This window comes from Zonotrichia leucophrys, chromosome 3, assembly GCF_028769735.1.
Source record: "Zonotrichia leucophrys gambelii isolate GWCS_2022_RI chromosome 3, RI_Zleu_2.0, whole genome shotgun sequence".
Lineage (NCBI taxonomy): Eukaryota > Metazoa > Chordata > Aves > Passeriformes > Passerellidae > Zonotrichia > Zonotrichia leucophrys.
The window spans coordinates 52,319,152-52,339,987 of NC_088172.1; the positions used below are offsets into that span (position 1 = coordinate 52,319,152).

A 20,836-nucleotide genomic window follows, 5' to 3' on the forward strand; every position below is an offset into this window, starting at 1 on the left:
AGATGCCCTGGGTAGTCAAACAGAAATGCCTTAACGCCTGGTTGTGGGTTTGGAGACTTTTTGGTGTGGAATTGTTGCAGTAAGTGCACTGAGGCTTGGGACTGATTTACATTACGATTGCCTAGGTTTTCGCCATTCCTCTTGAAAAATATTACTGACTGCCAGTGGGCTTATCGAATTAAGAATTGTTTTGCCCTCCTACGCCTCGCTGATTCTTTTTCCCGCTGCCTTTTTTCAAGCCTGCATGCCGTTCCCAGTTTCGCCGGCGGGCCTTGCTGCGGAGAGAGGGAGGCTCAGCGGCCCGGGCGTGAGGAGGCGAACGGTTCGGGGATCTGGAAACGGTGAAAAGGGCGCCTCAGGAACTCCGGGATCTGCCCCCCGGTGACGAAACGAGCGGCATTTAACACCTCGCTCCCGTAACCCTTTCCTCGCCGCCCGCTCTGGGAGGCGGAGCAGAGGGAGGAGAGCGGGCGGGGCGGACGCGGCGCCATCCCAGCAGCGCCCGTGCGGCGCGGCGCTGCAGGCGCTGCCCGCCAGGGGGCGCTGTAGCCGCCTGCGCCGCTCCGGCGCTGCACTGCGAGGAGCCCCCGCGTGTCCGCCATATTGGCGCCCGCGCCGCAGCCGCCGCGCGTTGTTCCTCCATCTCCTGCCGGCGCGGCCGCCCGGAGCCGAGCGCGGGAGGGAGGGAAGGAGAGAGGGAAGGGAACGCCGGCGCCGCCGGGCGGGAAGCGGGGCGAGGAGGAGACGGAAACGAGCGGGGCCCGCGTCCCCCCGCGCCCGCCCCCTGCGCCACCCGCCATGGAGAGGAGGCCGGGCGGCCCCTGAGCGAGGAGCGCACGCACGCACGGACCGAGACTTGCCCCCGCCCGGCCCGGCGCGGCCCGGCCGCCATCAGCGGAGAGAAGCCGCCCAGCTCCCGCCTCCGCCGCGACATGGAGGCTGTGAAAGCCTTTAACAGCGAGGTGTGTAACCCCCTGCCGGCAGCCTCCCCTCCTCGGGGCCGGGGAGCGGGCGGGGCTCCGGGCCTGGCGCCTTCCCTGCCCCCTCCTCGCAGTGGGGAAGCTGCGGGATCTGGGGGAGCTCCGGGGGTCCAGGGGTGCGGGAGCGCTCCCGGCAGGCCGGCCCGGGGCTCCCCCCCGCGTCAGGCGGGAAAGGGCCGTTGTCGCCGTCCCTGGGAAGCGGGAGGGTGGAGAGGGTAATGGAGACATCCCCCTCCCCCCCAGCTTCTTCCGCCGTGAAGCTGGGGGCGGCTGAAGGGGAAGAATAGATCTGGCGGCGGGCTGGAGGAAGAGGAGGACGCGTGAGGAGACCGAGGAAGAGGAGGAGAAGGAGGTCTCTTCCCTGCGCCTGGCCTGCGCTGGGGCGGGTGATGCCCGGCCAACTTCAGCCAGCGGCCGAGGAGGCTGCGCTGGGCGGCGGGGGGGACCAGGCTCGCCGGGCACGGGGACTGTGCCCTTCCACGCCTTCCCTCGTCTCTCCTGCCACCCTCTTCCTCCTCGCGTGTGTGTCCGAACCTCGCCAGCGCGCACTTTTAACACCTCGTGCAGCTGAGCTTTAAATCTGGGAAAAGGAATACAAAGGCATTGGAGGTTTGTCTCCGTGTTTAAGAGTCGTATATTCGCAGTGGTCAGGATGGAAGCAGACATTCCCTACATGCTGCGCAGAGCTCAGATCCTGCACTGAAGCACTGTGCAGAGAGCAGGCTATGGAACCCAAGAACACATACATACATACATATAGGCTGAGGTGTTCATATTGCACCTGGCTTCTCTTTTGTGCTGAGAGCCAATGTTTATTTTATTGCAAGATGGTTCTTGTGGCAACTCTTTGTTTCTGTCATTATGAAAGTATCATTTGTATTTTGAAGTTAATGTACGAGCAAGAAAAACAAATACGTATTTTTCTTACCAAGTCCTACATTTTACAAAGTAGTTTTTAGCTTATGTTGACCTTAGATAGTATCGTCATTCGTTACAATGTATACTTCTAGAGACTGCTCGCATACTGAAGCTCCCAGTTGCTCTCTCACTAGTCCCAGCAGGGATGTAGTACAGTTTGAATAGTTTCTAGTAATGCTGTTTCATTTGACCTGTGGTGGAACAGTGTGGCAACCATGTAGTTGTTTCTACGAGCACAGTAAGATAGACTTCTGAAATGAGCAGGTACTCTCCAGTAACACTTGTACAGCTCTAACCTAGATGTGCAGTTCCAGATGTTGCACTTTATGCAATTTGAATTCTTAAGTAGAATAATAAGCACATTGTGGCCACTAGAAAAAAATAAACACTATAAAATTTTATTCCTGTGTTATTACTTGATTGGCACATGTGCTATATTGTTATGCAGGGAAAAGGAAGAATCTGGTCACAAAACCAGAAGAACATAAGTTGTTCAGAACATTTTCCTGCTATATACCTATCAGTAGGAGCAGAAGTCTTCCTCCTCATGTTGAAAAATAGCTTCTTACTGACCTGCTGAGCTCTTGGGTATAAGTACTGTAAAAATAAGTGTGAGACTTAAGGTGGCAGCTGTGCTGAAGAGGAGTGCTTTAGATTATGCCTTAGATTTTCTAAATGCTTAAAAATGGTAGACAGTAGGTTCTTGGAAAAGAAAATGTAGAACTGACAGTGTCCTTTTAACCAACTTATCTGCTATGGTATAAATAGACAGTATGTCTGATTTTACCTCTGTATTTGAATGCTGGGCTACAATGATGGGAAGGTTTTAAAGATGCCATGACTAAACAAACCCTGATCCTGGAAGTAAATGGTACCAGACTTGCTACAGGTAAAGAATCCCATGTGTCATTGCTAACCACTCTTAACACCTCTGTACCCAGTGCAGAACTGAACTTTAATTTAACTTTCTGTCATTTTCTCTGGTTGAATTTGCCTGTACACACTTTGCAATTTAGAACTGTGAAATGATCACTAAATATGTGAATTAGCTAAAGTGTATGAGTCTATTTATTGCTGTTCTTAAATAGTTTTGATTCATTTACAAAATATTGGTTGTAAATATTACTTGTAAAATCCTGTTCTTTGTTTATATTATGTTCTAAGGTCACGTTAAACTCTAGAACTGACGTCTGAGTCCTGTTTTAGAGTTTTTTGGCTTAAAATAGATGTAAATTAAATTTAGCAGCAGATGGGACAGAATAAATGGTATAAAAACTTTTACCATACTTTTTCTTATGCAGTTTGCATTCAGTTAATGATTTTACAACAGTTTATGTAACTTACTGGTGAAAACCAGATGACACTTTAGAAGGAGCATTTCAGTACATTTAAACACTCAAGTTTGCATTCTTTTTGTTTGGTATTTTTAAAGGAAGGAGTTGTGTTTGGATTCTCAGTGAAGCTAAAATAAAGGCAGGTATCCATCTAGGGAGTACAGCTAACTCCAGAATTGTATGTGAGCTGAGCAATAGAAGTATTGTGACTATACTATGTGGCAGTCAGGATTGAAGTGCTTAGAATGGGCTTGTCATTAATTTGATTAGAAAGAAGAATTCCAAGTTTATTTGAACAGTAACTACTGGAAATAATGGTGGCTATTGTGGAAAACTGTTCAATGTCTGGTAGTACTGTCTGTGCTGTACCTAGTGGTACATAGAAAATTAGCCCTAACATTTCAAGTCTTGGGAAAGGTAAATTTAAAGCTGAGAAATAGTCAAGCTCCTAAATAAAACATGCTCAGTATTGTTTTCATGTAATGGTTGACATTTTATTATTTGATTAAAACTGCTTGGCAACTGGAAATTGGAATAATATATGACTGACTTAGTGTAGTGTTGAGGTAATTGGCAATGTTTTGTACCACAGAGTTTATCATTTGCTACAGTTGGCACCACGAAGGCTTACCACTGCAGAGCCACTTTCCTCCAGGCCTCAGTTTAGGCCCTGAGATTTTTCAGAAAAGCACAAAATCATATTCAAGAACAGGTCCTGACAGAAGAAAATGAGTCAAGTATTTAAAATTCTCTATATGTTCTATAACACGTATTTTGTTAAAGAGGAATTGAAATGGAGTAGAGGCAAGCATGTGTATCATCACAGTTAAAGTGCTTAGATGACAGTGATTTAATTGCAGAAGTATATAATTAAAATTCAGTATTTGTTACATTTGTTCAGTGTTAAAGTCCTGCTGTCATCATCAACTCTAGGTGGCCATTGTCATGTTGCTTTCAGGTACTGGTCTTGAAGTTCATTTTGAGTGCTATACTCCACAGAGTTTTCTTGCTATACTTGTCGTTTTTGCAGTCGCAAGCCAAATTATTTTTCACTTTGTGATGTGAAGACTGTGTGGAAAAAGAAGAGCAATAGATGTTTTAATTCTAAAACACATGTAACTATTTTAAAATTTATTATTTTAAAATAAAACATTATTACATGTTAACATGTAGAATAAATATAAATAGTTTTACAGTCAAATAGTCACAGGATTGTAATTTATTTTAGGGGGAATGGAGATCACAAATTCATTTTTAAGTGCAACACAAACTGAATATTTAACGTTGTGCTTTGTTTAGCCATACTAACTGCATCTGTAAGAATTAAATAATAGGAATCTTGAAAAGACAGAGCAAATTCAACTTAGATATTTATTTCTTTTAAAATTGCAGTAGTAGTTCACTGATCTGGTTCAATTAAACATAGCATTTCTAATAATTTAAAGTTTGGCAATATCTTTACTCACATACAGGCACACATCTCATCATGTATGAGCTTCATCAAGTCTTGCTGTTCATGATGTTTACTGATGGTTTTGGTTTTGCATTCTCTTTAAAAAAAAAGCAAAAATAGCTCCTGCATAAGCTGTGCATGCTTTAGTCAAATTATTGAATATTCTTTTCATTTTGAGTAGCTGAGACTGGTACTTGCATCCTTGATTTACAGCCATTTAGAAGGTCAGTAGTGGTAAAACCTACTCAGGAAAATTAGATAGCATATCTAGATTTAGAATTTCCATTGTTGAATCCAATGCACAATAGTTGTTATCGTCCAGTGCCACAGATTTCAGCTGTATTTGTATTTGTCAGGGAATGCAGTATATTATGGCATTGGAGAGGCAATCGAGAAAAGGACAATAACATAGAATAAGGCAGAGCTGGTCCCTTGAAACTCAGGAACAAGAAAGTCATGTGTCTTCTGATTCCTTTCACAAACGCCTTGTTCGCTTGTATGAAAAGCTCAGATTCTCTTGTCTGTACAGTTGGGTGCTGATACCTTCATACAAGGGAATTGAATAGAAAACTGAAGTGTCATCATGGAGACCTGGAATATCTGCCATCTTAAAGTGGGATGCACATAAAGTGCAGTAAGGTTAAGGTAGTGATTACGGTTTGTTTAAAGAGTGGTGTGGGTTGCTGTGCCTTTTCTAGGGTGTGAGAGTCGTACTTAAAACTTCTGCAGCATTGCTAGGTTGGTGTTGAGCCGTTATTGACAATTAAAATTATTCTCTTTGCATAAGTCGTCATAAAATACACTGAGCTTTTGGTGTGCATTATACTTTTCATAGTCAAGTAAGATGATGCATAAAGTGGCTATTGCTGCTTTTGGGTTCACTTGTCATTCTGAAATTGCTCAGAGCTGGAGACGTGGCAAACACTGATCATTTACTGGTAATGCTGTTGTCTCTATACTTCATTTGCGCTTCATTTTATGTTGTCCAGCTTTATCATGACAATTCTTTGGAAGGTGTATTTTGAGAGTCAGTGAGGAACATTTCAGTGGCCTACAATTTCAGAAACGTGATCTTGGAAATGACCCACATTTTAAATACTGAACATTGGAGTATGGGTGCATAAAAATACAGAAGGCTAAACTAAATATTCTATTTCAGACTACCTTATTTAAATGGCATATTCTAAGTCAACGAGGCGGGTTTTTCATGAAAGAATGCCAGTTGATGCTAAAAAATGCTAAATGGTATGCCTCATGGAGATGCTAAATAGAGATTGATGCTGAATAGCTGGGGAAAGTGGGGAAAAAAGGGATTCTCTATAAAATGAGCAGGGCTTTGATTAGAAAAGTAGATACTAGCAGTTATATTGAGAAACAGTGAGAAGACACATGAGCTACTACCTGTCAAGATATTTTTCTTGGATTCTGCTGCATGTTTCATGTTGGCTGAAGCACCTGAAACATCTACAGGGTTTTTTCCTAGCTGCTGTGACAATGGCACAACCTCTATCTGTTTTGTCTGTCACTATATTTTAGAGTACTGCCTTCTTTCATATCCTCTGCTGTTCAAAGGACTCTGCAGCTGTGATAAGTTTAAAACTTTCTTCTTTTTTGTTTATCTGCTGCCTCATTTATAGTCTGATACTTGTAAATTTTATTGTAACAAATTGAGGTGTGAACTTCTGGTTTACTTTTGTCTTTTGTCAGAAGAAAAAGTGATACGTGCATCTGCAGATGAAAAGTTGTTTCTGTGTTTCATTCTTAACCTCTGGGGTGGATGTGAAAAATGTCTTCCATTTTAGTTGGCTGTGTAATCCTGTAGTGTTTCTCAAAAAAAAAAAAAAAGCATGGATATTTACACGAATTCCCTTAAGATGCAACAAAATATGTTGCAAACTAACAAGAATTTGTTAGTTTCCTGTTTACTGTCAGGAGCATTAGGAGCAGTGTCAGTGAAATGTAAGTATTTTACTCTATTGTTTCCCAGCAATAATTGAACTTTGCTGGCTCTCAACGATTTTTTTAAGAGTGTAGAGAAAGTTCTTTTCTCTTCAAGATACAGTAAATATTAAATTGATGTTCACCTGGTTAAATGTCTCCATGGTGCTGAATAAATATTTACAGTTTTAATATCACACTTTCAAAGACTGATCCGACCTTTGATTTTCATTAGCCACAGAACCTTGACTTCTGGCCTTGTAAAGACATGCTCATGCAAGTGTGTGTTAAAGGCCCGAAATGTTAGGGTTTGGTTTTATTTTGGTGCATGTCTTGCTCAAGAACCTAATTTCTTTAGTGAAACAGTATAGGACAGACATTGATAGGTTTTCAGTCTTAGATACATAGATTTTAAATTTGTTCTTAAACCGTGATCTAGATCAGATCCTTGTGAGCCTGGAGCAGTTGTGTAGATCTCCAGATTCTGCAAACTCTCTGGAGTTGTAACTGGATAGTTACAAGTACTGATCCTACTTGCTACTCATTTAGAGAGCAGTGTGCCATTTTGCAGTTTAAAACAAATGCCCTTCTGAACTCTTACAGCTTCAGATCCTTTGATTGTCATCTGCTTACCAAGATTATACCTGGGGCTACAGTCTTTGACAGAGTACTTAAAATTATCTTAACAAGTCTTGTTTGAATATGCCACTATTTGAGCTGTGCCCCATCCTTGGAAGTGTTACAGGCTAGGTTGGATGGGACTTGAAGCAACTTGGGCTAGTGGAAAGTGTCCGTGCCCATAGCAGGGAGGTTGGAACTGGATGACCTTTAAATTCTCTTCCAACCCAAACCATTCTATGACCAACAGTGTGTTTTCCTATGGCAGTTGTAGAAGTGGAGTCTGGTAATCCAGATGGCTTTCTTACGGGAAAAAAGCCATTCAGAATAGAACTTTTTGGTAAGGCAGGTTAAAAAAAACTTTAAGGTACTTAAGTTACTCCCATGTTTTTTCACTTAGGAGGAGGTCTTCTATTCTCTTGTCTGTAAAATTAATTCATCATTTTACCCCTGGACAGCCACCAAAGAAATTCATCCTGGGTGGCTCCTTCCGCCTTGGTTATAGCCCACATTCATGGCTCACTGGTGTAATTCCATTGTGAGGCCCAGGACAGAGGTGCATAATTGGCTGTTCATCTGTGTAGCCAGAGTTCACTGACCTTGGCTTTGAAATTTCAAAAACAAAAACAACTTCTGAAAAAAGTTCAAACAATATTAGTCCTTGTTCCTGTTTGGAACTTTTTGTAAGTTGTGCATGTATTTCTGTTCTTCCATTTTTTCAATTCTTTGGGGCAACCTTCTGCAGTATTTCTCAGGAGCACTGACACAGCAGTGGTTGGGTAGGTAATTTTATTAACCTTATTCAGGAGTTGCTTCTTCACTTTAGGGTACTTGTTCTTTGAGGCAAAAACACAATGTCCAGTTACTGCTGTACTAGTACTTATTTTACCTGTTCTTGCCATATGTACTGATCAAAAGGAGACATTTTTATAAGTAGATTTTAAAATGTTAACATTTGGAGGAAATAAGAAGAAATGAGTGCATTGTCACCGTGACCCTCTCTCTATCAGATTTACCCCTACTAGAAGTGCATATTTCTTGTAATAACCTGCTGTTTCTGCTGTTAGGCTTTTGGGAAGTGAGCTGGCATTTGCACAAAGGTGATTACTATGGATATAAACAACTTACTTAGCTTCCACTTCTTTTTGCCAGAGTTTGCCACATAACTTAGCTTGTTTTACTGGGTACTGTCTTTGATTGTATGAGGTTGTTTTTTTCTCCTGTCCCTGGTTATATGAGTGGGTGGCTGATGCTTTAACATTCAGAAATATAATGCATGTGTTTAATTTACTCAACTACATGTGTGGAAAATGAGGCTTGGCACCTTTGTTGATGTGTCTGCTGTGGATAGTTTTGAGGGTTGGCAGAGAGTGTTCTGGTTCCCATTTAAAATGAAGGCACAAAAGATGTGCCCCAAAGAAGGGTGGCAGAGCTAAGATCCAGGAGCAAGGAATGGTGGTTTGGGTGGATGGTGACTGAGCAGTAAAAAAAGAGTGGAGGGTAGCAACACCTGAGAGGTTGAAGCCATCTATTTTGTAGCCTTGAGCTTCTTTATTATAAGATACTGTTTATAACATTTGTTTTGAAAGATTGAAGCAAATAGTGCTTTATAAAAAATTATAACAGCTGAACAAGGTGCACTGCCTTTATGCAGGAAGGTGAATAGCTGTCTTATGTATTTGAATTGAAATTTATTATTGAAATAGCATGCATTTTTGGGAAAGGTAATTTAGAAGATCCATCATCTTGAGTAGTTCAGTCTAGAGCTCAGTGTTTCCAAATAATTAGTTTAGAGTTGAGTGGTAAAGGTTTCCGTACTGTTTTTTTGTTCTCCATCTTCAGTATTTATTACTTACTTTCAAAAACCTAAGTAGAATTAATTATGTGCATTCTTTGCTTTCCACCCCTATTATTCTATAGTTTGTATTTTCTGTAAAGTGCAAAATACTGTAAATTGCTCTCACTATAAAACTCTTGGTTTAAAAATGTTGGCCTTGTAGCAGGACTTTATAGAGCTCTCGGTGCATAATTTAGAAATCAGTATGATAGATAAAAATACAATTCTAATATTTTGCTAGTGATGTGACTGCAGTTTTAAAAAGAGAAATAATCATACTTATAAAGGGTTTTTTGGCTTTTTCATAGGATAAGAGCTTAGAATATATTAACCAGGTTGTTGGAAACTAGTGGAAAGACCTGACCAAATCAAATCAAATCTAATCAGAGTCTTTCAGAATACCAAATCTCCCATATGTATTAAAAACCACAGCTGGTTCATATGAAAATTAATAGCTTCAGATAACATGTTGATCTTCAGAACTTGTTACCAGATGTGTAGTAGTAACCACTTGCTGCTTAATTTTCACAAGAGTGAAGTGGAGCACTTAAGCACTTAACAGGAAATGAAGACCATTTATATGGCAAGTGTATTGGTTGGGGAAATCCAATCCAGTACAAACTGGATTACATTTAAAAAAAAAATTTTGAATAATTAACTTTCATTGTGAATGCAGGGGTTTTAAACTATATCCAAGGAGATATTTTGAAATCAACACAACAAGACAGATTTTGTCAGTTGGCAGAGAAAATGTGAGAGTCTGATTTTCAAAATGTTTAAGATCTGTTCCTATATTTCATATCTCAGAATTGTAGAGGTATGATTGTAGTTAGGTTTCTCTGAGGCTTTTAACTGCATTATGCCATACTTTACCAAACTAGTGCATTAGAACAAGGACAGAGGGTACTTCTCCAGTGTGAGCAGCCCCCAAGCTCACATCTGGATATCTGTGAAGACTGGCATTGTGACAGAAGCTGATCCATTTTCCTCTTGATCTAGAATTAGCTATATAATAATGATAAAATGTTAGTGATGGAAATTAGCCATATGGCAGGAAAGATGAGAAAATTGCTTGAAGTGAAACGCTTCTGTTATTTTCCTTGTTTTCTTGTGTGATACTCTTACCTGGATTTTTTGTCAATCCTGCCTTTCTGTGATTGGGAGTTCAGGCATTGGTGAAGTGCTCACTCTCACCTACCTATTTCATTTGGTCCATTTTGGTCTTCTAAGCTTTTTGTTCCCATGCAGCAAACACCCCAAGTTACTCTGAAGAGAAAAAGGGGAATTGTGTTTGATGACTTAAAAATGGCTAAGAGCAAGTGGAGCATATTCTAGAGACTATCTGAAGTAAGCATGTGTTTTGCAGTTGTGTGGAGTTCAGGAAAGTGGAGCCAAATCCAGGTAGTTTCTTTACATTCCAGTTTTATGTTCATATTTGTACAAAGCAGACTGTACTAAGAGTACTTTGAAGCTTTCTTTGAAGGGAGTAATGGTGAGGGTTTAAAGAAAATTGTAAATGGGCTGATGGGTCAGAAATGTAAAAACTAAAATGGAATTTTGTCATTCCATCTGAAATTGTTCAGGTTCAGTAAACTTTCTTAAGACATAAGAAGTAGGAGAAGCACTAGACAAGTGCAGCAGTGGTAACGCCTGACTTCATGTGCTGGTGTCTGATGGGCTGAGGGACTGCTGTGTTACCTTTGCATCCTACTTCACTTAGTTGCCTGTGTAGTAGTTGGCATGAATATTTAAATGCCCTCTTTAAACATAAATAGTGTATAATGCAGCTGATGTGTAGGGAGAGGCTGTTTTTGCCCTGAGTGTTGTTGGTTGCTTTAAAACTTTTTTTAAGAACATGCACTTCGATATCAAGAAAATGCACTACTATTTTTATGTTTCCTAATTAAAACCACGTGTCATGCGCTTTGTTTATGAAAACAGTTGTTTAAGGGAGCTGCTGTTGTCCTGCAACCCACTTGTTCTGCACTTTTTTTAATGTTGAATTTTGGCAATTCATCTTGGTTGATAACTGAAAGAATAGAATTTATTTTTTTTCTTCCAAACTTAAATACCGTATGCTGAAAAGAGTATCTGCCATTCTGGTCATCCTGCATGCACATCTATGGTATCTATTTTAACATTTATATTCAGCACTGAGGGTAACAAAGTGCTGACAGGTTTTAAATAACAGTTCTCACAGGTAGGTCCTACTCAGCATCAAGTTAAAATCCTACTCACTGTGAGATCAGGGCATGCACTTTGAGTAACTTTTCCAAGAAATTTAATTTTAGGAAGGTGTATAAAATGTAACCTAATAGAAATTTGTTGATAAATGTCTTCTTTTTTTAGCAATAAATAACAATACTCTTTTCTTGTTCTCTACTGTGTGTTGATATTAATATTTAGTAAGCAATTCAGTGACTATTTCTGTATTTCCAATTGGATTTTATTTATTTTAATGCTATTGAAATATGAAATAAATTAAACTGATTTATGAAGATAGTATGTATTTGGCTTGACTTCTAAGTATTTATTTTGGGTTTTCTGCATTGAAATTGCAGATACTTGTTAGTATATGTGATGTCTGGTTAGTGTCATGTCATTACTTGATGTCTTTTTAATGTTGTATCCTGGTGGCAGGCAGAGAAAAGTTCAAAAATATTTCTGTAGAGGGATTTGTAACTGATATCCCTCACACTGGTCATTATCTCATACTTAAGAGATGGGCTGAGTCCTGGTGTATCAGCATCAAAATGTTTATTCCCTTAGCTGCTGTATCAGTGTTACAGAGATTTGTCTCTGTGAATATCTGTTCCTTTGTATCTCATGAGACTAGAGTTGTTCACATCTTTCAAGCCTTTTAAAATTATATGGCAAAATTATATGAAAAATTATTTCCTAGCTGCTCTTCTTGTCTTTATAGGATGTGGCAGAGGTATAAAAAAAGGGATATATTATTTATGAAGCTTTTTAAATTTTAATAAAATTAGTACTGCTTTCTCTTTTTTATTAAAAATTTTGGTACAGGAACAGCTGTCTGACTCTTTTGCCTATTGAATCAGAGCACTGAAAGATGTTGGAATTAAGTGCTGGGCTTTGTAGAAGTGCAGTGTGCCATTGCTTCCATGGATGTGTGTAGTAACTTGCTGTGTAAGCAACTGTCCATCCTCGGGGGATGTAAGCTCATGTGCATGACGTCTGGTCTTCACTTGAGAAGCTTTAGGCTGTAGCTTAGCAGCCTGTAGTACTGCCTTGTAAAACTACAGCTGTGTGCAGGAGAGTTTGCTTTTTATGGGTATTTACAGTAGATTTCACTTTTAAGTACTTCTTTAGTTATGATTGTAATGATAAAAATATTGTTTGTGATAATGAATGATAAAAATTTGAAATATGCTGATAAATTCCCTGACTTTCAGTAGGGCTTCTCCTGAAGACTGCTTTTCTTAACAGAATTAAAGAGAAAAATATAGAGCAGAAATTCACTGCTTTATTTATAGTATCAACCTGATCTTTTGCATTTCCCCCCAAACCCAACATGTACTTTTTATAGCTCATTAGATCTTTGAACAAGCCTGTATTTTTTTTCCCAAAATTTGGAAAGAAGACTTGGTTTTTTTAAAATTATATTGGGGAAAATGAGTATTAACAATGCTGTTGACCTTTATGTACACTGGAATATTGCCTTGTATGGAGTGCCTTAGCTCTCCCATCATTACTTTTTGCTGTACAAATAATTGTACTGTTTTATCAGATAGAGGAAAATACAGAATTGTGAATATAATTAACTGGCTTTAATTGCTGGCCCAGTCCTGATACGCAGATGTGCATTTCTGTAGGAAAGAGATAGTCTTAGAAACCACTTTTAGTGCTATTACTTTGATCATATTAAGAATTCTAATGCTGTCTGTGCAGTAAGCTGTTCTGTGCTTTACGTGGACATTTGGCTGTCATCTTACTTTGCAAGAACATGACCCTAGGAATTGCTTTCATTGAGACAAGATTAGGTTTTGTAGCATGTATATCTTTGTCTACTCACTTTGTCCCTGAGGTGCCGTTCAGATTGAGGTCTTCCCTGTAAGGTTTTCCTGTGATTTATATTAAGCATTTAATTAAACATGCATATTTCTATCAAAGGTTTATTGATTGTCCCCCACCTAATTATGAAAATGCCAGCGTGTGTAGGACATGGTTGGATGGAGTCATGATACAGGAAACCAGTGAAACAACTTCCCCCCACAAATACACTGTAAATTTTATCTGGTGTTTTCTTTAGCTTGAATGGGTTGAGAAGATTAATGTTCATTTTTATTTTGTAGTTTCCTGTATTGTTGGCAGTGTATTTGGAGCCGAGCATGTTCAGTCATCTAGAATGCTTGAGGCAGGCAGAATAGTCTTGTCTACAGGTTCCTAGTATAAAGTGATTATTAAATGTTCATTGACATTGAAATCAAATGTATGCTACTGTTAAGTGTGCTGTCTTGAAAAAAAACACTGGTATTTTTTACAGCAGCTTAAAAATATTCTCTTAACTTTGGCTATGCTTTTTCTCCCAGAGGAAAATAAAATTAATCCCAAAAGATCATACAGGAATCATGAATTAATGCTCTTTCTAACTTAATTATTTAACACTTGTTTTTTCAAAACCTGGGCTAACAGTTTGAAAACGGTGTTTCCCTTACCCTAAGTCAGACTCCTTGTGACTTGGCACTGATTGTGTAACTCTTGCCTCATCCCTCTTGTTCCCCTCCTCCCCATTCTATAGAATTTTAGTCTTTGTTCCCTCCTTGTCCTTGTGTGATAATGCCATCTGCCATCTACATTTAGACAGGAAATGTTTCATCTTTAATTTTCTGAGTCATGTGCCATAGTTCAAGAACGGACAGTACAAAACAAAGCTTTGTATAAATTTTAATGTATATTTGCAGTTTTGGTTTTTTGTTTTTGTTTTTTTTTTTATAATCAGGGTTTAACCTTTCAACTTATTTTAAGTCACTCCACCTTTACTGAAGCAGCATTCTCCCAGAGGTGTTTGTATTGTGGTGACTGCTTAGGAGAGTCTTTGTGTCAGTGACTTTTGGGTGGATAGATAGGTCACTGGAGCAGTGCTCTTTTCTGGGCAAGTATCAGGAGACTGTTTCTTCTCTCTAGATGGTAGGATGGGAGATAAATTTTGGGTTGATTGAGATCAATATATTCTCTTTTCTGCTGTAAAATCAGTTACTAAATGAACAAAAAAAATAAATTGATCCATCAGCTTGTAGGGTGGTTTTTAAATTAGGTTTTATTATGCATGTACATCATCAACAGGTGATAAATGTTCAGTGTTTAGAGAGAAATTCTCAATACATATTTTAAAAAGAGACTCCACACAATGTGGTGCTTTCCACAACAATGCCTCAGATTTCAACAGTAAATGTTTGTACTTACTGGGTTTTCATATAAGAAATGGTGCAAATCCTTTCACTCTGCAAATCTATAACATGAAACTTAGGAAGATAACTAGAAAAAATTGTTTTAGTTGGTATTCAAATATCTTTTAGTAATAATCAGACATTTAAAGATACCGATCAGTTTTTGGCTTTGAGCAAAGGTTTCATATGGGTTGATGTATATCCAGAAAAGCAGTAAGTGGCTAGTAAATGGAAGATTTTTTTTCATAATCATATGGTAGTTCAGCTTTAAAGTGTTATTTTTTAGGTTTACATATGGGTTTCTGTCTGTTCCCTTTCTTTGTTCTTCCAGCTTGTAAATGTGAACTAGTCTGTTTCAAAATGTCTGAAACTTACGGTTTTACCTGGCACTTGAAGATTACAGTGTTTCACTTTCGACCCTCTGAAATTAATTGTATTTCTACTGTGAAAAAAATGCAGCTGCTTGATGTGATAAGGCTTGAACTTCATTTGCATAAGACCTTTTAAATAGAGAGCTACATTTTACACTATCATACAGATAGCTGACTGTAATTTATACAGTTATTTAAAAGAGTGGGTGGGTTTCATTATGGTATCAGGGCACAGACTTAGCAAGCTCATGGTGACAGTTTAGGTTCTGAGTCAGTTCCCTCTGAGGCATGCCAGAGCTGCCCTTACAGGCTGAGGAAAACCACACTGGGCAGTTTGGAACCACATCCACCAACTGGACTCTTGCATACTCCCTGCTCATCTCGTGTGGTGTGCTCCTTGGGTGAGGAAGATCCTTCCCAATTGATCTTCAGTGCTGAGGTTGTATTGGCATATGCCTCTCCTTAGTAATCCTGTTCACCAGCTGAGGAACCTTTGTTCTTCACTTGAAAGCTTCTCCACAGTTTTAGTTATCCCTGATGATTTCATCCCAGCTTCGAAGATTGTACAGTTGAGAGTGCCCTGTTGCCTTATCACTGTTGCCTAAATAATGTAGATCCAAATGTCCATTTACTGCATTTGCTACTGAGATTTTTCTGGTTTGCTCTTGACTTGATATCTTCAATGCCATCTCTCATGGATCAGCAGATCTCTTTGCTGAATGGCAATAGCTTCAAGCTTCAAAGCCAGTGTCCACTACTTCCTGCGCATTTACTACTTGGTAGTGTCACCAATGTTCCTCTCCAAAGTCTGACTTTGTCCTAGCCAGAATATAGAACCCACCTGGGTTCTGTTGGGACTTCCCTTTACCCTGCACCAAGTGACTGTTTGTTCAGATTGTTTGCTGGCTGTATTTAAGGAGTAATTGTTTGGGTCATTTGTCATGCAAGGGCCTGTTTAGAATAGCTTAGTTTCTTGGGAGCCTTTCGTGATAGATCTTTGGTAAATGTGCTTTGGTGGTCCAGTTGGTTTTATATCAGTGATTTCTCACTGTGGTCCTGGAGTCTTTTTGAGAAGAACAATATACTGAGATGTTGCCTTTCCTTACAACAGCTGCATGGAATTATCTGTGTTCTCACTAATACATTTCTTTGAAGTAATTTATGCTATTTTTTAATATTTAACCTAACTGATCCATTGTTTCCTAATTCTCCCCTTGAACTGCTGTCAGAAATTCATGTTGCTTTTCTTGTCTTTCAGAGCTATAAGTTTGAGACTGCTTTAAATGAGAATTCATGAATCATAGCTACCAAGTCTTGCATTCTGGAGTTCTGTTCTAATACTTTGTTATTTTTCACATTGTGAGCTTGTTATTTACTGTATTGTAAACACACTTCAGGATGATTCTGATGTGGGATCAGTTTTTCCTTAGTGTATGGATTAAAAAAAAAAAGGGTGTATGTATGTGTCTTTTTCTGTAGGGCTTTATCTCCTATGAGTGCTTTATCTCCTGTAAGTGCTGGTTGTCCAGGACAAGGACTTTAGTAGATTTACAATTCCTTCCCTCTTCTGAAAAGCACTGATTTTCATGCTTTCTCCTGTTTGTTTCTCAAACTTGATTGCACTATCTTTTGCACATACATTGCCAGCCAGAGTTTATGGTCCCTCCCACTCTTCCCCATACCTTTGAATATTACTACTGGTTTTCTCAAGTGTATAATTTTATTTCAGAGTTTCCTTGACTTTACTATTTAACCATGTTGCCTTTTTTTTTCTGGTTTATTTAAAGATGTCTTTTATGTGAAGGCAAGCAATTACCTTCTGCAAATGAGCATGAGTGTCTTAGAAAACTAAGACACTGGTCTTAGAGAGCAAACTGGTTTAGCTAAACATCTCTAGGAGATGGCAGAGGAAAAATTAAACTAGGATATAAGCACAGATTTTAAAAATAATGCATGTGTCTTTAATTCCTTATTCTTCAAATTCCAAATGTTTAGAATAATCATCTATGCTGGATGAAAAACGAAGTTTTCATCACAAGAGAGGCAGCAACCAAGTCTTGCTTCTCTAGTCAGCCTAGACATAAGAGAAAATGGGTTTGGTGGACAGCCTGTTTGATGGATAAGGAGCTGGCTGGATGTCAGCATCCAAAGAGTTGCAGTTAATGGCTACAGTGTCCAAATGGAGACCAGTATGAACTGGTGTCCTGCAGGTGTCTGCACTGGGATTGATATTATTTAATATCTTTTTTGATTACTTAGACAATGGGATTGAATGCAGCCTCAGCAGTGAGGTGCAATTGATGCACTTTTCAGAATGCAATGTTTTATAGTAAATTAAAAGCTTTTTAAAGACAATTAAGGAAAAATAGTTTTTGAAGAATTTTTATTTCTTTTCTTGGTTTTTTTCAGGTACTAAATTTGGGATCTGTGTGTTTTTTAAATGGCTGTTAAAATCTGTAACAGATGTAACCATTGTCCAAAAAGTCTCTCTCTACAGAAGTACTGTTTTACTCTATTTATTGATACCTTTCCACCACCACCTTTCCCCCTTGAATTATCCGTCCTTAATGCTAAATTTGCCTGTTTGCTACCTGGAATAAAGTATCAGGATGTCGGCAACAACCCAGGTTCTCCTGTTGGCTTTTGGCATATTCCTGATAAGTGGTGCTAGGATATCTGACTGCACGCAGCTGATGTCTCAGAGTCAGTTGTGTGCAACTCTTGTTTGTTTCCCAGCCATGTGTGGTGGCTTCCTTGATACTTTGAACTGCCCCATTCGGGCCCAGATTATTTCAGAGCTGATGGCCTGGTCAGGTGTGGTCCCTGTGAGTATCTCTGTGAGTCAGTGGTTCTCCCTCCTTACAGTTGTGTGTTTTGTAGGTAAAAGAGCTCCTGTGCCAATCCCATCTGGGACTGTTTTTAGATTGACAAGCTTGGCTTCTTGAATCTAGGCTGATTTCACATTTGCTCATGTACTTGTAAATTGCTTTTACTGATTAGTGTTTCAGGCTTGAGAATGCTGACCAGGAACACCTAAAATGACTCTACTAAGAAACACTATACAAACAAAAAGTTTCTGGTGCTGTAGTGTTCCCAGAAGTAGTTTAGTTGTAGTTGCTCAACATCCAGCCAAACAGTAGCCAAGATGAGTGATTACATTTTGGTAATTACCTGTGAGCAATTGGAAGCTGAACAGTGAGCTGTAAAACTCACTGTCTCTCCCAGCACATCCTGGAAAAGTGGGCAGCCCACAGCTTGGACAGGAGCACTCTTTGCTGGGTTAACAAATGGCTGGATGGCTGAGCTCAGAGGGTAATGGTGAATGGTGCTGAATCCAGCTGGTAGCCTGTCACCAGTGGTGTCCCTCAGGGGTCGGTGCTGGGGCCAGTTCTGTTCAGTATTTTTATTGCTGGCATGGATGAGGGGATTGAGTCTTTCATTAGTAAATTTGCAGATGGCACTAAGCTGGGAGCGTCGATCTGTTGGAAGATAGGAGGGCTCTGCAGAGAGACTTGGAAAGGTTGGGTGGATGGGCAGAGTTTAACAGGATGAAGTTTAATAAGTCCAAGTGCCGAGTCCTGCATTTTGGCCACAATAACCCCCTGCAGCATTATAGGCTGGGGATGTGTGGCTGGACAGTGCTCAGGTGGAAAAGGACCTGGGGATGCTGGTCCACAGCTGGACATGAGCCAGCAGTGTGCCCTGGGGGCCAAGAAGGCCCCTGGCATCCTGGCCTGTGACAGGAATAGTGTGGCCAGCAGGAGCAGGGAGGTCATCCCTGTTCTTGGCACTGGTGAGGCCACACCGTGAGTGCTGTGTCCAGTTCTGGGCCCCTCAGTTTAGGAAGGGCATTGAGACACTTCTTGAACATTTCCAGAGGAGGGCAGCGAGGCTGGTGAGGGGCTTGGAACACGAGCCCTATGAGGAACAGCTGAGGGAGCTGGGGGTGTTTAGCCTGGAGAAAAGGAGACTTGGGGTGGCCTTATCTCTCTCTGCCACTCCCTGAAAGGTGGCTGTAGTCAGCTGGGGGTTGGTCTCTTTCACCCGGCAGCAGCTGACAGAATCAGAGGACACAGTCTTAAGCTGCACCAAGGGTTGGATATTAGGAAAAAAATTTTTACAGAAAGAGTAATAAAGTACTGGAGTTGTCTGCCCAGGGAAGTGGTGGCATCACCATCACTGGATGTGTTTGAAAAAAGGCTGGATGTGGTACTTGGTGCCATGGTTTAGTTGAGGTGTTAGGGCATGGCTTGGACTCGATGATCTTGAAGGTCTCTTCCCACCTTATGATTCTGTGAAAACAGAAGAAACTGATTAGTGACTTGGGTTTGTATCTCTCTTCTCTCTTTTCCCCGTGGTGGTGAAGAGCATTCATATATCTACATTTTAGGAATGTATTGCTTTTTGTCGTGTGAGCAGCATGTAAATAATTCAGAATATTTTGCAACAGCAGTTAGCATTAGCATTAGTGAGAAGTAGTAACAGTTGTTTTAAAAGTGGATGTCTAGCTGTGAAGTGGTTATAATTTCACAGTTTTAATGGAGATCCTTTCAAGCTGAGAAGACAGACACTTATGCTTGGACAAGCCTTTTTTTTCAGTTTGTGTTTTGACAGCTACAGGAGGTTTTGGTTAAAACTGGTTTTGACAGGAAAGGATAGAAAAAAAGTATCTCATGTTTACAAGGAGAACAAATCCTTGTCTCTTGGAAACTCAAGTATGATGAAAGAATATCTACTTACTACCTTCAGCAATAAATTATTATAAGCAACTTGGGGAGCATGACCTAAATTTAAGATTGTCTAATCCTTTCCACTGTGTGATCCTATTCAATCTTACAGTTTGCTTTATTAAATATAAACAATTCTGAACTATGTTTTCTGAGCTAGCAGTTTGCCACAAATTGAGAAAATATTAGGAAGTTAAAGATAATGTAAATATCTGTATGGATATTAATCTGGTTCATTATATTATATAGCATTTCTCAGGCTATATAGGAGAGGAGAGGGGGTTTTGGCTTTATTTCTGTTTCAATTACTGTTTTATGGAACAACTGCAATTTTTCCTGTTTTCTAGGAAGGAAGTAAAAATTTTGTTATGGATGATCATTCCTCTTATCAGAACTACATTTTTGAACTAACATGCTTCTAGACATGTGTTGTAAACAAAAATAAAATATAAGTTAAGAATGTCCTTAAATCAGGTTTGGCTCTTTGTGTCTGGTGCTTTTATGCCTGAAAGTAGCAAATATCAGCCAGTCCCTTCTCTTATAACACTTAGACCTGAAGGAGAAAATAACAGCATTTTGTTCAAAATCATATATTGTGAGTAATCAGAGGTTTTCACAAGTAAATAGCTTTGGGGAGGAGTTACTTCTAATTACAACCCATCAGTCATAGCTGTGAATTTAGTTAAAGTTTCACTGTGCAGCAAATTTGTGATGAATACCTGTCATGCTGGATTGTTTCTGCTGGGAGATGTATGTACCAGTCAAATGAGCAGAGTTAATACTGCATCCAGGGAGAGCATTGTTGCAAAACTACACTGCCTGTGTGCTCTGGTTTTTTTGCTGTTAGATATTAGTGGAGTTAAGATGCTCTGCTTGAAATTGAGAACACAGCTGGATTTTTGCTTAAACATTTGTAATACTTTCTATATGTTACTTTCCTGGGTTAATGCAGTGAATGAATGAAGTTGTCATGGTTTGAGCCTGGCACAGAGCCAGTGCCCCCCATGAAAATGCCTCACCCTGGTGTCTGCTGTGAGATGTGACCAGGAATAAGCAAAACAGGCTCCAACTTAAACATAAAGAACACTTTATTACCTAAACTACAGGAAAATAGGGAAAGACTATAAGGAAAAGAAAAAAAAATTGAAAACCTTACAAAAAAACTTTCCTCCTCCCCACTCCCTGACTTTCCCAATCCGATACATTCTCCCAAAACACCAACTGCCCAGCCTTGGCCCCACACTTTAGT

At 39.8% G+C, this 20,836-nt stretch overlaps 1 protein-coding gene across 3 annotated transcripts in view; it reads left to right on the top strand.

The window, feature by feature from the left end:
* The first annotated feature begins 531 nt into the window (after positions 1-531).
* SCAF8 (SR-related CTD associated factor 8) overlaps positions 532-20,836 on the top strand; it is a 153,574-nt gene continuing 133,269 nt past the window's right edge. For 2 of the 3 annotated variants that reach the window (XM_064708204.1, XM_064708203.1), the window contains exon 1: positions 532-962. In XM_064708204.1, the coding sequence (XP_064564274.1) occupies positions 933-962 (30 nt within the window). In that variant the 5' untranslated portion in view covers positions 532-932. Of the gene's footprint in view, positions 963-1,233; positions 1,590-20,836 lie in introns of those variants that run through there. The other variant, XM_064708205.1, reaches the window with a different exon arrangement.